The 15,979-nt window shown below is 48.6% G+C and overlaps 1 protein-coding gene across 1 annotated transcript in view; it reads right to left on the bottom strand.

Moving 5' to 3' along the window:
• The window catches only part of FAM8A1 (family with sequence similarity 8 member A1), a 72,496-nt gene that overhangs the window by 24,087 nt on the left and 32,430 nt on the right, over positions 1-15,979 (bottom strand). Inside the window, exon 2 of the mRNA XM_085607082.1 lies at positions 12,933-13,053. Coding sequence (XP_085463208.1) covers positions 12,933-13,053 — 121 coding nt within the window. The remainder of the gene's footprint in view (positions 1-12,932; positions 13,054-15,979) is intronic.

The raw sequence follows: 15,979 nt of genomic DNA, 5'->3' as shown, positions 1-15,979 counted from the left end.
AGGTCCAGTAGAAATCGACGATGACCAGCAGCTGGATTCGGAGGGTCCCACGACGTCTGCAGCTGACTGCGGTGTCGGCAACCGGATTGGAGCCAACAAGCCTTGGCAACTGCAAGTCTCATGTAGAGTGAAGAAAGTCGATGGTGCAGACCAGCAAGGTCTGAGGGACTCACCCAGCGAGGGTAAGTGAGGGCAGGCCTGGAGCAACCAGGGGAGCCCTTTGAGCCGATAAGAAAGTCTTCGGGGGACCCACAAGCCAACAGGCAAGGGATCGCGAAGAAGCCTCTTCAGGAAATGCTTCACAGGAGCCCACGGTCACTCGGGACGGGGTAGGCCGCTGATTTTCGCTGCAAAACCTGCTGGAGGCTTGGGCCACAGATGGTCCAATGCACAAGTTCGTAGAACGTCGTGAAGGGGTTGCACTCGACAATAGTGCACGGTCCCCGGGTATTGCTGTTCCTCGTCACTCGTGGGGTCCACTTGCCACAGCTTTGCTGGGGACTCACAATGGCCGTCGAGAAGTCAGGAAATCCACTTCCGGGGCTGCAGGGACTTCGAACTCCAGCGGGAGCGGCAAAGGTTGCGACCGTTAATTAAGGTTTTTGGTGCCTGCCAAGCAGGGGAGTCACTGCTTGACTCCAAGGGAGATTCTTCTGTCTTCCAAAGGTAGTGGAACGTCGAAGGGCCAGGATTCTTCTTTGTAGAGCGTCGTCCAGGGTTATCTGCTTTGCAATGGCAAAGTTTGGTATCTTATACTGAAGATAGGGGAGGGACTAGCTCTATGACCACTCCTCTGGGAGGGTCAGGGTAGGGGGTGGTTACACCCACTTCCCTTTGTCCAGTTTCACGCCAGAGCAGGGACAGGTAGCCCCTGAACCGGTTTGAGCTGGCATATGCACAGAGGAGCCTACTGCTCCCCCAGTGCAGGACTTCAAAGCACTCTAGGAGTGCACCCACCCAGCTCCAATACACTAAATCCTGTCTGGAAGGTGGTAACACCTCCCTGTGACAGGATGCCTTTTGTTGGGCTTCCTCCACTGCAAGTTTCAGTCAGCAGCAGGAGGGCAGCCCAGTGTCTGTGCTGGTGGCATCCATTTTGTAATGTCAGGGCTCTATAGGATTTCTATCGTTTTACATGTCGTCCCCTCTAGAAGGGTGGGATCATGCTCCCACATCATGGACTGATGTGGGGGTATGATTCCAAGTTGTTTGACACCAAACACGACATGTTTTGATGCAGTCATTCCAAAGTTAGCATTTTAATGCACTTAAGAGTATATGGTTTAACCGCATCAACAAACAGCCATAGAGAATAGACTCTGGTAGCTGCAGAGGGGCCCAGCTCAGACAGAGGCACCCCCTCACATTGTAAACCAAGCACCCTGCCCTCAGGATTGATAGGGCTTGCCATAGGGGTGGCTGATATATGTGTGCGTAGGGTGAGATATAGAAACCTATATCTCTGTGAGGAGTGCTAACACTACCTCACACAGGCTGCAGTAGCAGGCCTGTGGTGTCAGATTGAGAATGCTTCCCAGGAGTGGCATAATACATGCTGCAGCTCCTGGTAGGCCTGTAAAGTACCTATGCCCTTGGTACCTAAGGTACCATATACTAGGGGCTCATAAGGTACCACAGTATCCAATCACTAGTGCATCTAATATGCACACCAAGTCGTTTAGAGAGAACAGAGAGACTGGGGCCCTGATTAGCAGGGACCCAGCTAGACTATAGCCAGAAACCAGTGTATACATCAGAAAAAAAGTGGGGCAACATAAGTGCATACTACTCTCCTACAGTGGCAGTACGGTGCCATCTCCCAACATCTACACACAACAAAGCTACATAAACCTTCACCGATCAAGCTATTTCAAATCTGTGGTGAATTATATGAACTCCTTAATCGGGTTTGTGTTTCCTGTCAGTCACAGAGTGTGTATGGTGTACTATTCTGGATTACCTCCAGATTTTAGTGGTTTCTGCACACCATATCTTGTTTGATCTGTCAAATTTCTTCTAAGATGTTAACCACTTCTACCGGGTCTTCACCAGTTATGGTTTCCTTACTCACAATGCACTTAGAAGAGCTGCAATGCTCACTATAAAACATGTTTAACAAACTTGTGCTTATCTTTTTGCAACAAACGTCATGGCTATTCACATTCTCCTTGGACGACCAATAAGAAAACAGCAAAAGAATACCTACTGGAGAGTGAGCAATGGTGTAACATGAGTGTATGGTATTCTCTGAGCTATAACAAGCAAGAAAGACAATCAAAATTAGTGTTTCCAACACCTAAATCAAATTAGGTGTTCCTGATATAAGGGTACAAGCAATCAAAACAATGACAACAATAACATAATTAGCATAAACCAATAAGACATTGCTGATCCAAGAATAAAAAGGTCACTGAAAAGGAGAAAAGCAACATTTAACACATTATAAGAATTCAATTCAAATAGAAATCTGGTTAGGGGAGAACAACAAGGCAGAGCACCAGCAAATCCTACATTTTGCCTCCTTAGATTTGTAGATCCAAACACATTTAAGTACAGTGGTACTAAACCCATATCCCTTTCTAAAAAAGGGAGTACGTCTTTGGCTTCCATGGAAGTCAGCTGAATGTTATGAAACGTGAATGGGCAGAACACACACACACTTTATCTGTTAAGTAATTCTTTGTGATTGGTGGAAAATATCAAAAGTCCTGTGAAACTTTTGCAGTTTCCAAATGAAGCAGCCTGATTAAAGAACAAGACAGTAGTGCCAACACATTTCGTCCCACACTCTGGGACTTTTTAAAGGACAAAAATCTTGTACTACAGCAAGACGTGTGTAGAGCTCTCTAAACAGTACAATGTTCGGAGGTATAATTTGTACTGGTTTTGTTACGGCAACCGAGCAAGGGTCATCCTTCTACTACTGACGATCAATCCAGTCCCAGTAACCTTGAAAGCCCAAAAAGTTACTCACAGCAGCCTAATCACAAAGGCATTCCTGAGTATGTAAAGTAGTACTTTTACATGCTCTTGTGAAATGGTCCAAAACATCTGAAATGGGAATATTTAAGTATAAACAGAAAGGGCACTCTGTCGTTTTACAAACAGCAAGTTGGACGTTTTGGGGCTGACTGACAAAGGCATATAAGACTATAGAAAGAGTACTTGTGTAGTACTACTTCCGGTATTCACAACGTACTCATAAATGATTTTGTGAATTGATCCCAATAATAGTAGAAGAATGAAGTCTTAAGAAAGGCGGAGTTTTAGGATAGCTTTAATTCTTTAGAGCAGGATTGCATATGTCACAATGTATGTGGAACATGGAGTTGAACCCCTAAACAACTTGTATTATGTCATCCAGATACAAAAAAGTTTATGACTCGCAAATTACTCTCATACAATGTGTGTTTTTGCACTACTCATTTATTTTTATAAATCTAGTTTAGAATCTACAGAGAGTAGCCCATCCATCAGGGTTGCATAATGGAATCTGAGAAAACTTGATTTTTAACTCAGTCAATTCATTTTGGTGAGAAAACAACCTCACTACCTCTGGTTGACGAGCACAATAAAAATGGCTTATTTTGTTGTCACTTTATGTAAATTTGTTTGCGCCAAAACATAAAACGTCAAACAGGAATGGGAACAAGAACAGATTTTTTTTTTTTTTTTTTTTTTTGAAACCGTTTATTGCAGTTTGAAAAAGTTACAGGTATGGGCCTACAACCACTCGGCCGGCCGCTAGAGTGACAAAAGCATATTGCATACATACGGTAAGAGTCTCTTGGCAGTACAGATTAGCAAAACAGGAGAAATCAATGTTGCAGGCCGCATAGCTCCATGCCCACAGTACGGTTCCCTTTTATCAAAACAGAACAACACAAAAAACCACACCCGCAAGGCAACCCGCGATCCAAAGCGACAGCACGTGCTCCATAAGTGGGGGATCCCAACCAGCAGCAGAACTCTGGAGAGGGGAATGGGAATAGATCAGGGACTGGGGGACCGCATGCCCAAGGCCGAGGGAGGGGGGCCATCTAGGGAGACGGAGCAGGCGAGGCAGCCGGTAGCAGTGGCGGCTCACAGATACCCCCGCGGTAGGCGTTCCAGGGGCCCCAGATTTTCACCCACGCCCCAGGCTTACCCCTCGCCACATACACCACCTTTTCACGAAACATACACCAATCCATATGTTCTTTCCAGGCCAACACCGCAGGGGGCCTCTGGGATCCCCACAATTGAGCAATGTCACGCTTAGCTATCATGTATCCCAGAGTCACCCACCGCGTCTGCGGGACCGAATAATCATTTGGTTCCCACACATTCAGCAAGCATCTCCTCGCTTCAGGCAACAGTGCGACACTCGTAACCACACGCAGGACCTCATGCACACCACGCCAGAATCGCTCCACCTTTGGGCACTCCCACAGTATATGCATGAAAGTTGCCAACGCGCCACAGCCACGCTTACACATTCCGTCACCAGCAAAGCCCATACGTAGAAGCCTTGGCCCCGTCACGTAAACCCGGTGAAGGATCTTAAGCTGGACGAAACGAAGGCGAGCCGGGATGGCCACCTCTTTTGGAGAGGCCACCGCGGAAATCCAATCCTCGTCGTCCAGCTCTAGCCCGTCGGCAACCCAGGCCTCGCGGAGACTAGTCAGCAGGCACGATCTGTCGTTGATCAGTTTTTTATATATGAGGGAGATCGTGCTGTCTGGGACATGGCCATCCAGCACTCTGTCCTCCAGGGGGGAAGACTCCGGAATGGACGCGACATCCGGGAAGACGGAGCCCAGCGCATGGCGGACTTGTAGGTACCGAAAGTACTCACTGCCCTGCAGCTGAAACTCCGTCTGCAGCGTCGCAAAAGTCTTGAATCCCCCCCTCGTCCAGAGATCTCCCACAGTGCTAATTCCGATCGTGTCCCACTTCTCAAAGCCCTTCGATGTCCACAGGGAGCCCAACCTCTCAGACGCATATAGCGGTGACGCCCGGGTCAAACGGTCCCTCCACCCCATAGCTGCATTAGCCGCGTGCCAGACACGCACCATGACACGCGTCGGTCCCGTCAGACGGGGGTCGGGCGCGGCAGAGTAAAGCGCTCGATTGTAGTCGCCACCAGGCAGGAGCATCTTGTCCATCTCAAACGCCGGGTTCAAGGCGGGCCCGTAAAGGCCATGATTAATTGCAGCCAGTTGGGTGGCCCAGTAATACCGTTTAATGTCCGGGAGGGCGACCCCCCCATCGTACCACGGGAGCGTCAATTTAGCCAGAGCAATGCGCGGCCTCCCGTCCCAGAACAGGCGCCGCTGGAGGCCCTCCACCTCACGGAAGTAGCGTGCCGGAACCAAGTCCATAGTATTCTGGAGGGCGTAGAGGAAGCGCGGCAAGGACATCATTTTAAACAAGGCCGCTCGGCCGAGCGGCGAAAGCGGCAGACGCCGCCAGCGCACCACGTCCTCCTTCAAGCGCTGGAGGGGGGGCAGCAAATTCCGCTCATAGCGGGCCTCCGGGTCAAGGGTGATATATATACCCAGGTACCGAAACCCCTGGGAGGCAATCTGGATCGGACAGTCCCGTGGTAGGACCGGAGCCTCCCCGGAAAGCACATATACACAGGATTTCGCCCAGTTGATGACAAGGCCTGAGTTGCGACCGAAGGAGCGCAAAACATCAACCAGGACTATCAGTGATTTACGCGGGGAGGCGAGATACAGGAGGATATCATCAGCATAGAGGGACACACGGTCCTCATGCTCGGGGGTCCAGCGGAGACCACGGATGGAAGGGTGCCACCGCAGCCACTCCGCCAGGGGCTCCAGGGCCAGTGCAAACAGGAGAGGTGACAAGGGGCAACCCTGTCGCGTGCCCCGCCCCAGCGCGAATGGGGCCGAGACTCGCCCATTCACCACCACCTGCGCCAAGGGGCCCGAGTACAACAATTTGACCCAGCTAATAAAGCCCGGTCCAAATCCAAATTTCGCCAGCATCGCCCAGATGTATGGCCACTCAAGCGTGTCAAACGCCATGGTGGCGTCCAAGGACGCCAAGATGGCCGGCTCCCGCACAAATGGGACACGCGCGAGCACACCGTGCAAGCGCCGCAGATTGAGTGCCGTGTTGCGGTGTGGTATAAAGCCAGATTGGTCTTGGTGGACCAAATCGCCCACCACGCCAACCAACCGGTTGGCCAACACCTTGGCGAGGATTTTGGGCTCCGCGTTCAAGAGCGAGATCGGCCTATAGGATGCGACCCGTTCACGGGGCTTCCCCTCCTTGTGGATCACCACGATTGTGGCCAGACGCTGGTCCGGCGGGAGGGAACCCTGCGAGTGTGCCGCCAGGAACATCGCGCGCAGGTGGGGAGCCAACACATCCGGGCGTAGCTTGTATAGTTCGATGGGGATACCATTGGGGCCCATGGCCTTGCCGGACGCAACCGAGCGAATAGCCAAGGCAATTTCGTCCGAGGTGGGAGGAGCGTCCAGCAAATCCCTGTCCTCCACCGTAAGGGAGGGCAGTGCGATGTCCCGAAGCAGGGCATGGGAATCTTCCTCCGAGCAGGGGGAAACCGGGGAGTAGACTTCGCGGAAATGATCCGCAAAGCAGGAGACAATGGCTTCCGGCTCGGTGACACACGCACCATCCACACTCTCAATCAAAGGAACCACGCGACTCGCTCTCTCCCTCTTGTCCAACCACGCAATCAATTTGCCAGCCTTATCACCCACATCATACAATCGCCCCTGCTGCTCTCGACTGAGGCCCCTGGCCGCCTCCGTGACGAGGGCCCGATAGGCCGCCTGCTTTAGGTGTAGAACATGCAGCTTGGCATCTGTCACCCCGCTCCCCAGGTCACCCTCCAGTTCTGCAATCTCGGCCTCTACCCGGGTCACCTCCTCCCGCTCGCGCCGCCGGGCATGGGAGATAAAGGAGAGGGCCTCCCCTCTAAGAACTACCTTAAAAGCCTCCCACAGGGAGATGGCCGAAGGGACCGACCCCACATTCTCGTCGAAGTAGCGCTGTAAGGATTTGATCAAATCGGCACGAATGGTGGGGTCGCGCAAATACCATGCATTGATTGGAGCCACCCTGCCATCCCCCCTCGGGAAGACATCAAACTGTAACAGCAATGGGGAGTGGTCTGAGATACCCCGCGCCAGATGGCGCACCTCCCCCACCCTCCCTGCATGGGCCGCCGGGACAAGGATGTAATCAATCCGCGAGAGGCTACCATGGGCACCCGAGTGGAAGGTGTATTGCCGCTGTGCGGGATGCTTCAGTCGCCAGCAATCCACCAAGCCCAGCGTGTCTAAAAGGCCGGGCAGCCACGCCTGTGCCCGGGGGAGGTCCCTGGGGGGATGGCGATCCATAGACCCAGAAGCTACCGCATTAAAGTCCCCTCCAACCACCAGCAGGCCACTCGGAAGGTCCAGGAGGAGGTGCCCCAGGTCCGCGAATGTGGTGGCTTGCAACCCAGGCGGGACGTACACTGATATCAAAATAAACACTCTACCCTCCATTCTTCCCACCAGGACAGTGTAGCGTCCCCTCTCATCATGGCGCACCTCATCGACCTCCAACGGGAGCGAGTTCTTGATCATAATACCCACCCCCCGCGAGCCCGAAGTGAAGCCAGAATGGGCCGCCAAACGATAGCCCCGCCGATTCATTGCCTGAAAGGAGTTACCTATAAGGTGTGTCTCCTGCAGGAAGACAACATCTGGTGAAATACGTTTCAAGTACTGCAGGACCACACCACGCTTGATCCTATCCCCCAGGCCGTTAACATTCCATGACAACACAGTCAAATCCCTACCCCCCATCATACGTCGAAACAATCGGTCGTCCCCCACAGAGCATCTTAAAAACAACAATACAGTAGCGGGTCTGCCTTGCGGTGCAAACAAACAACACACCCCCCCCACCCCCCCATCCCAACAGAACTCCCCCCTCCCTGCACCCCTGCATGAGCCCAGACAGCCCCCCCAAAGTGCAGTGTGCCTGTCGCCCCATAGCTAAAAACTAACTAGTCCCCCAGAGGAGGAGGGAAGCCCCCAACAGACCCCGCACGACCTCCATAGGAGGGGAACATATGCAATCAATAAATGGGGAAGGAACATCGTCCAGAGCAAGGCCTATTCAGTCACCCCTCAATTCTGATCCGGCGGGCCCTCCTCGCCAGCCGCGCCCCCCCCGCCCCCCCGGCCCCGATCTCCAGGCAAAGTGTCCAACCAGTCCCCAGCCGCCTCGGGCCGGTCAAAGAAGTGCGTGCGACCATCCACCTCCACCCTAAGCTTAGCTGGAAAAAGCATTGAGTACTTAAGGTTCAGGTCCCGTAGGCGACGCTTAACACCAAGAAAGCTCTGTCTCTGCTTCTGAACCGCCGGAGTAAAGTCTGGGTAGAAATGCACGTCCATGTTGTCAAGCTTGACCGGTCCCTGTTGCCTGGAGGTCTGGAGGATAGCATCTCTGTCCCGAATGTTAAAAATCCGGGCAATGAGAGGCCGCGGCGGGGCACCGGTCTTAGGTCTGCCCCCAGGAACCCGGTGAGCACGCTTCACCGCAAAAAGCTTACTCAGCCCCCGGGGCTGGAGATGGGTAAGGATCAATTCTTCCACAAAAAGATCTGCCGCCTCCGCCTCTCGTCCCTCCGGCACCCCCACAATACGGACATTATTCCTCCGGGCCCGACCCTCGGAATCCTCCAGTCGCCGGTCCATCAGGGCGCTCGCCTGGCCAAGCCGGCGCACCTCCTTTTGGAGGGCCACCACGTCCGTCGTGAGGCTCGTTGCGGTGTGAGCCAGGGAATCGACCCGGTCGTTCGTTTTGGACAAGTCTGCCCTCACAAGGCTCACATCCACCAGGACCGAGTCTATTTTTTGCGCTAGGGTATCGAAACGCTGGTCCACCGAGGCCTTCATCTCTGCGATGGCGCCCATGACGTCCCGGAGGGTCAGATCCACAGGCTGAGCAGATGCCTCCGTCGGGCCCGCCGGGGAAGTGCGCGATGTCTCCGGAGAACCCTTCTGGAGAGTGTAGCGGTCCATACTGTTAGCTTGGTGCGCCGTGCCACGGCGGGTCGTCTTCACCTTCGCCCGGTCGCCATCTTGTTTGGTGGACATGCTTGCTCTCCCACCGTCGTGCCAATCTCCTCGAGCGGGCCGCTATACCAATTCACGGGCTCCGGGGGGGGGGCGGGGGCGACCACCGAGCAGCAGGTCAACCCACAGCCGGCAGGTCAGCCGGGCACGTGGACAAGACCACACCACCGCACCCCGCTCCGCAACCCCACCTCGCTGGAGGGCAAGGAGGGGCGCAAAAGCGAAAGTGAAAGTGCGGGGTACGCGAGTCGCCCAGCCTTGCCCGCCGCTGTTGTTCACTTTGTCCCCGGATCGCCCCACTACTCCAATCCGGGGGGCCGGCGAGGAGAAGGCCGCAACCTTCGATCGGTGCTCCCACCGGCGTCCGGGGTCCAATTCGAGCCCGAAAAACGGGTGGCGCCTCAGCTCGGGTTCCCCAACCCAGTCCCCTCAACAAGGACAGGATATCGCCAGGATTAATTCAGGAGGTCGCGGAGGTCCTCGGGAGCCTCGCACCTACGCGGCCATCTTGGTTGCGCGCTAGGCTCCTCCAAGAACAGAATATTTGAAATTACTTCATTGTTCAATTTTCACAGGGCTCGTGAACTTTGACGCTTGTTAACCAACCCTGCAATGGGTCAAGCATTCCCTCGTGTCTCAGCATTTTTACTCTAAGAATCTTCATGTATTATAGAGACACCTTATATAGGCTGTGGGGCATAACCTAAATATTGCTCTTTTAGGTGAGTATATGTTCTACAAAGTACTTTTTGATATTACTAATCTGCTGGACCTCTGCTTCTTACATTTTGGTCAACTGACTGTTCCCTTTTTAGGTCTTGCGCCTAGCGTTGCAGTGTGTAGCACTGCTCGCGCAGCGAGAGACTTCTTGTAGGGGGTTTCAAAACTGACCTAGGAATCGCACATGCTCGTGCGTGTGCTGTTCGTTTTTCCCCACGCTATTGGCCTTTGCGTGCGTCTTTTTAACAAAGACAGCACGCAATTGGCCAAGGGAGGGGCGCATTGCTCCGCCCATGGCCTATTGGTGTCGGTTACCCGCACTGCCGCCATGAGGTTTCAATTATCGTGCTCAGACACGGGCGCGATAACTGAAACCACATGTCTCGCTGTGGCGCGCGCGCACCACTCGCGGGCTTTTACTTTTGTCCTTGACAACTATATTATCACACACTGCTGCAGCAAAGCGTGCACAATATAACTAAGTAAATTTAAACAATGCTGCTATGCTCATTTCAGCTGTGCTGTCTGTACATATTTAAATAGGGAATTTAGAGTCATAAGGCAGTCACTCACGTAGCAACTATTTAAATAATTTTGCTGTTTTATAAGCGCACTCAACCACAAGGCATCAGTGCGCTCGCTGTACGTTTCACCGGGATGCGTCAGTGTTACAAGTATACACAGATAAAAACCTAATGATTAATCATTCACGTATGCTTTTCAGGCCAGCACTTAAAATCTTTGGTTACATTTTAAATATTGTTCTGTTAACATCCAGGGGCGAGTTGCTCCATGTCACTGATGTCACCATCAGATTGACAATTTTACAAAAAGGCTGCATTCGCGGTCATGACGAGGTTATTAAAGAGTATCTGGAGCAGATCTGCCAATCACCGTATAGATACTATCAGCTTCACACCAAGCTGCTCATACACCAAAAAGTGTCCGTGGCAGCACACAATCACCCTTTTCTTACCGGCTGAACAACTACGCAGATTCCACTCTGGGTCACCTTAAGGAAGCCAGCAACGAGTAAAGTTCTTTGTCCTCCACCTTTTTGCAACTTTCTCTATACAGAGAGCACCGCCGGCTAACAACCAATAAGCGTTAAGGAAACTTTTCAGAATAGTGACGTCTCCTACTACGCCTCTTCTATTGCATTTCTGTCACGATGCTTCCACTGATTTCATTAATCATTGAGCTAAACACAAAAGACAGACTAAAAACTGGAGGGAATAACCTCAAAAACAAGTGATTTGATTTCTGCCTTTTTTACGCGACAAAGACAACTGAGAATTAATGTAAACGAAGTAGCCATCTTGAACATGCCATTTACACAAAAGTAAAGTGAAAAGAGTACTTGCATGGCCGTTTTTTTATCGCTGAAAATTATATTTTTCACGTGGAACTGTTATATAATCCCGATCAAAAAATTAAAACCACGTTGTGCAGTAAAAATGAATGCACGTTTCATAAGCTTCAACTACACCAGATGTCTAGCACGCTAATGCACCAATATAGCTAAGCCCTCTTTTTTGTGTGTTTGGGTAGAGCTGTCAAGTTTTTCGATTGCCTATGTGTGACATCTTCATGGTTTCAGTGTACTTATGAGTGACATTCGACTGCCAAACTTGCAACACTTTAAATGACGCATACAGTGTATAATACACACATGCCAACATTTTAAAAGATGAAAGTGGGAGATTTAAAAAAAAAATAATTGAGAGAATCAAATGTATTTCCATCACTGGCTTCTATTGAAATAAAAGTTGATGCAACTCTGGCCTGGCCCTCTTACCATAATTATCCGATGGATCTTTTTTCACCAACTGAGAAATAAAGTGAGTTAGTGTTTAATCAATAAATGTAATTAGCAGTGCAACCCATTTGGCCATGCAATATCAGTACCAGGAATCACTATAATTAAGTAGGTTTATTACAAATTAGAAGTCAGGTAAAAGTAAATAAATCTGGGTTGCGCGGCTTGATGCCATAGCGTAATGACTGTGGCTATGTGAGGCTCCGTCACGGTTCGGGGGAAACATCGGACAGTGAAACGCTCATGGCCATGTTTTGCTCTACGTCTGACTGTCTCTCAACGGAGACTCTCTGCTGACCCGGATGGTGGTTTCACAAGGTATCCCTTAAAAATGTCATGTTTTTTCATGACTAAACACGGTGGCACACTCACCATTTGTTTTTGTTTTCAACTCAGAGTTTCCATTACTATCAATAAAATTACAATTATCAAAATATTATCAATATATATGCTCCCACACAGCAAGATAGATCCTTTTGGCCGACATTCTATCTAAATGAATGTCCCTTACTGATGATTATTTAATTTTATTTTTTATTTAATTTTTGGTGGCGAATGTGTGTAAAATCTTTATTGTATGATTACCTAAAATCATTTACAAACAAGCATTTGCAATGCAATAGGTCTAGCATTTACGCAAGTTTAAGCTATTGGCATTGTAAATGACTGGGTTTTATTTAGGATTTAAAAACGAAAACAAAAATGAAAGGCATTGTTATTTGCAACCTCAGTAGCTCGAACTCGCGTAAATGCGAGACCTATTGCATTGCAAATGCTTGTTGGAGTGGCAAACAAGCAACAAACATTATGCTTTTTTGCTTGGGCGCTTCAGGCATTTCAAAATAAGTGTCTTTCATGTTAGCCAGACACAAAATAAATGGCAAAATTTACAAGCTCCTGCAAATGTTTGTCAACTTACTTTTTCCATGCACTGCACAAGTTTAATGACGTGCTTGTGCAGTCGCAGAGACAAACAGAAAAAGTATCGAACAGAGAATGCGGATCCCTTCGTTTACATATAGCTGCCACTTTTTAATGACTGTCACTAAGACCTTAAATGTAGAACATAGTCATTTTGGCAGAGTTAAACAAATATAAGGATTTATTTCAATCCTCTAATTCATATCACTAAATAGCTACCATGGCGAACACACCTATCACATAGTCTTTGTCCCCGCATGAAGTTCCACTCAGATGTATTTTAAGACAATAAAATACAACATCATGCAGTGCTCTACTTAGCAAAGACCACGGACTGCTTCATACAAATTTATTCTATTTACCTTATCCCACTGAAATGCATGATGCTTAAAATAACAGCAGCTTTTATGAAGAAGAGGATGAAGAAATCCACCAGTTCTGCAATAAACCTTTGCACCAGGGATGGGATCACATATTCACGACCTGCAACAGAAGAAGACAATCACTGACAGCTTCAGAGAAGTGAACACTGAAAGTCTGGTCAATCACACTCAACAGAATAAGCTCTAAAAATGTTGCCCAGTAAAGAAAAAACACATTTTCTGTGTCAGACTCTAAGAGGTTATATACGAACAAATTATGGGACACAAGACCCCCTTGCACGCATGGCACAGACAACAATTAGAGGTACTCACGCACACGGAAAAAGCATCCTGCATGCCATGACCATTGATTTTTTTTTCTTTTTGAAAATAAACACACACTATGAGGACTGTTTTCTGAAAAGCAAAAATGAATAACGAGGGCACAAAACAAATTCAAGAGAGGTGTGGTGCAGCGGCCAGGGCAGCTGACTTTGGAGCACAGGGCTCACAGTTCGATCCCCGGCTCTGGCGGCAGCTCAGCTCAGCATCATGTGACTCTGGGCAATAGCTCACTTAATTTCCACAACGGCCCCCAGCGCCTTGAGACCCGTAAAGGTGTGTAGTTCGCGCTTTACAAATACGGATTTATTTAATAGTGATAGAAATGCAGCTGCGCAGCAGCGGATACATTTTCATCACCACAGAGATCCAAAAGGTGGAGATCTCCAACATGGTGGCAAATGGAAGCAAACGCCTCTCTAACCTACTGGGCCGCTAGCCAGGGTCTCAATGACCCCCACAGTGATTAGCAAGTATATTTTTGGATTGAACTGAAGGCACAGTATTCTCTGTTTACTACTTTCCTTTTGTGCTATCGACGAATTATGATTTTTAGGGGTCAACCTCCTCAAAGCATGCTTAGAGATTATGGACCCATACTGAGTGTTACATTTTCTAATTCGATTTTTGGAAAGCATTGCACACTTTTAAACGTGTATACTGGAGTGCTATATCTGGAAAAGTCATGTATACAAAGAAGATAGACCGTTTTGAACAAGCTAACTGAACACATTTCATATGCATATTATGCATAATTGAAATTAAATGTGGTTATTAAGATGCAAATAGGAGTATGGCTAGAATAAAAACTGAAACTGCTCTTTGTCTTTCAAAACTATCCATAACACATTTCTCCTTCCTTATTTTCTTAAACTCAATTTACTTCTGTGAAGCGTCTTACAGGGATGTTGGACCAAAAGTCTTGCTGGATAAATGCAACAAGTCTTGGTATGCCTGGACACTGTACTCCTATTACTGTGCCTGGCACCAATGCATCAGTAATAACTGGCTTTTTGGACCTCAAGGTCACACTCCCTATTTGATGAGAGGTGGGTTATGGGATAGCGGTAAACGTTCCAACTTTTTGGAGGACAACTCTCCTTCTGCTTACCACTCAATGCCAAAAGATCTGTAGTCTATGGCGTAACTCATTTAGAGCAACACAATGTGAGTGAAGCGGAATAGTGAGACTTCATTTTGTAGAGGACGCAGTTTTTCCTCTAGGGATTCTTTGCTTGGGATTTCTTTGGTATAGCTCAGTTGAGGGAGGCCATCTTCCAATCCCATCTTTGATCCTCTGAATTAGAAAATGATTTGGAAAGATCAAAATTGTTTTGTTGCCTACAAATGTGGCATGTCATCTCCCAAGGAATTAAGGTGATACTGTAGGATTTATTCCACTGGAAGTCAAGCTCACAATGAGTGCATTTGGTGATAGAGGAGTTTCACTGCCCTATAAGTCTTTAGTGGAACCTTTTGTCTCTTTGAGGGAGGACTTGACAGAAGATGTGGGAGGTATGCCCAAGGAAGCTTGTTAGGAAACCTTTATATCACTTCATGAAGTGGCCATCTTCATCTATACCACTTGCGCTAATTTAAATACCTTCAGAGGGTCTATTATACCTATCCTCAACTATACAAAATGGCAGGAACTCCTTTCCAACATGCCATCGATGTATCAATATATCAGCACATTCTTTCACACAGCTTGGAACTGCCAGTATGTCCAGATTGACTGCAGGGGAGGGGTACAACATCTTATCATGGACTTGCAGCCGGCAGATCCCACAAAGTTAGCATTTTTGCTTGCCATTGAGGATATAAATGCAGCCCGATACATAAAATCGCTACAGCACTTAGGGCTGGCTGTAGACGACACTACACAACAGTGATGGGCAGAGTACCTGCGAGGTTAAATAGATGGTCGTTAATTGAAAAACCTGTCTATAATGCAAGGGCTGCCCACAGAAGATCTGGAGCTGCGCTGGCAAAACTTGCACTTGACATGATACACCTGGGATGGGTGTTACCATGTGTGGCGAGGTAAAATTCATGGGAGGGCCGTGTTTCTAGCTTACACTTCTTCAGATGGCATAGCAACTGTTCGAAAGTCTAGCTGCTCTATTGTTTTTTTCTGTGTGCTTGATACATAATGCTGATGATTGTTGTGGATTTTAAGTCGGCTATCATTTTTCCAAAATGCTAATAAAAATTACATTGAAAAATGTCCATTTTGAGAGGTTTGTCCATTTTGAGAGGTTTTTCTGACACCGAGTATTCAGAAGAATATCTACTCGACTCAAGGTTAATTGCTTTGACACATTTTCTTTAGCTGACAATAATACTGTATATTCACATTTTCCGGGGACAGCTCTATTAAGCACCTACTTACCTGAGAGCGGAAGCGTTTACTATTTAACTACAGAATTTGTGAGTTGGAAAATACATGAATCCACAACTACCAGCAATATTGTAAGAAGGATAATGACTACTTTACCTTGGAAAGCAGAGTGAGAGAGGTCCTCTCTGATTCATGCACAGTACAGTGCCATTTATACAAACGACGAGGAGGAGAGGGATACTTTGGAGAAAAAAGCTTGGGCTGTTGTATGGTGCATAGTGAACATTAGAGTTTTGCAAGAGCACACAGGTGCTAGACAAAGACATGCACATGGCTAGCTTTAAGCGTTGAATTCAATTAGTTC

This window comes from Triturus cristatus, chromosome 5_2, assembly GCF_964204655.1.
Source record: "Triturus cristatus chromosome 5_2, aTriCri1.1, whole genome shotgun sequence".
Classification (NCBI taxonomy): Eukaryota; Metazoa; Chordata; class Amphibia; order Caudata; family Salamandridae; genus Triturus; species Triturus cristatus.
The sequence above is the reverse complement of the archived record's forward strand: the minus strand, read 5'-3'. Positions and strand labels throughout refer to the sequence as shown.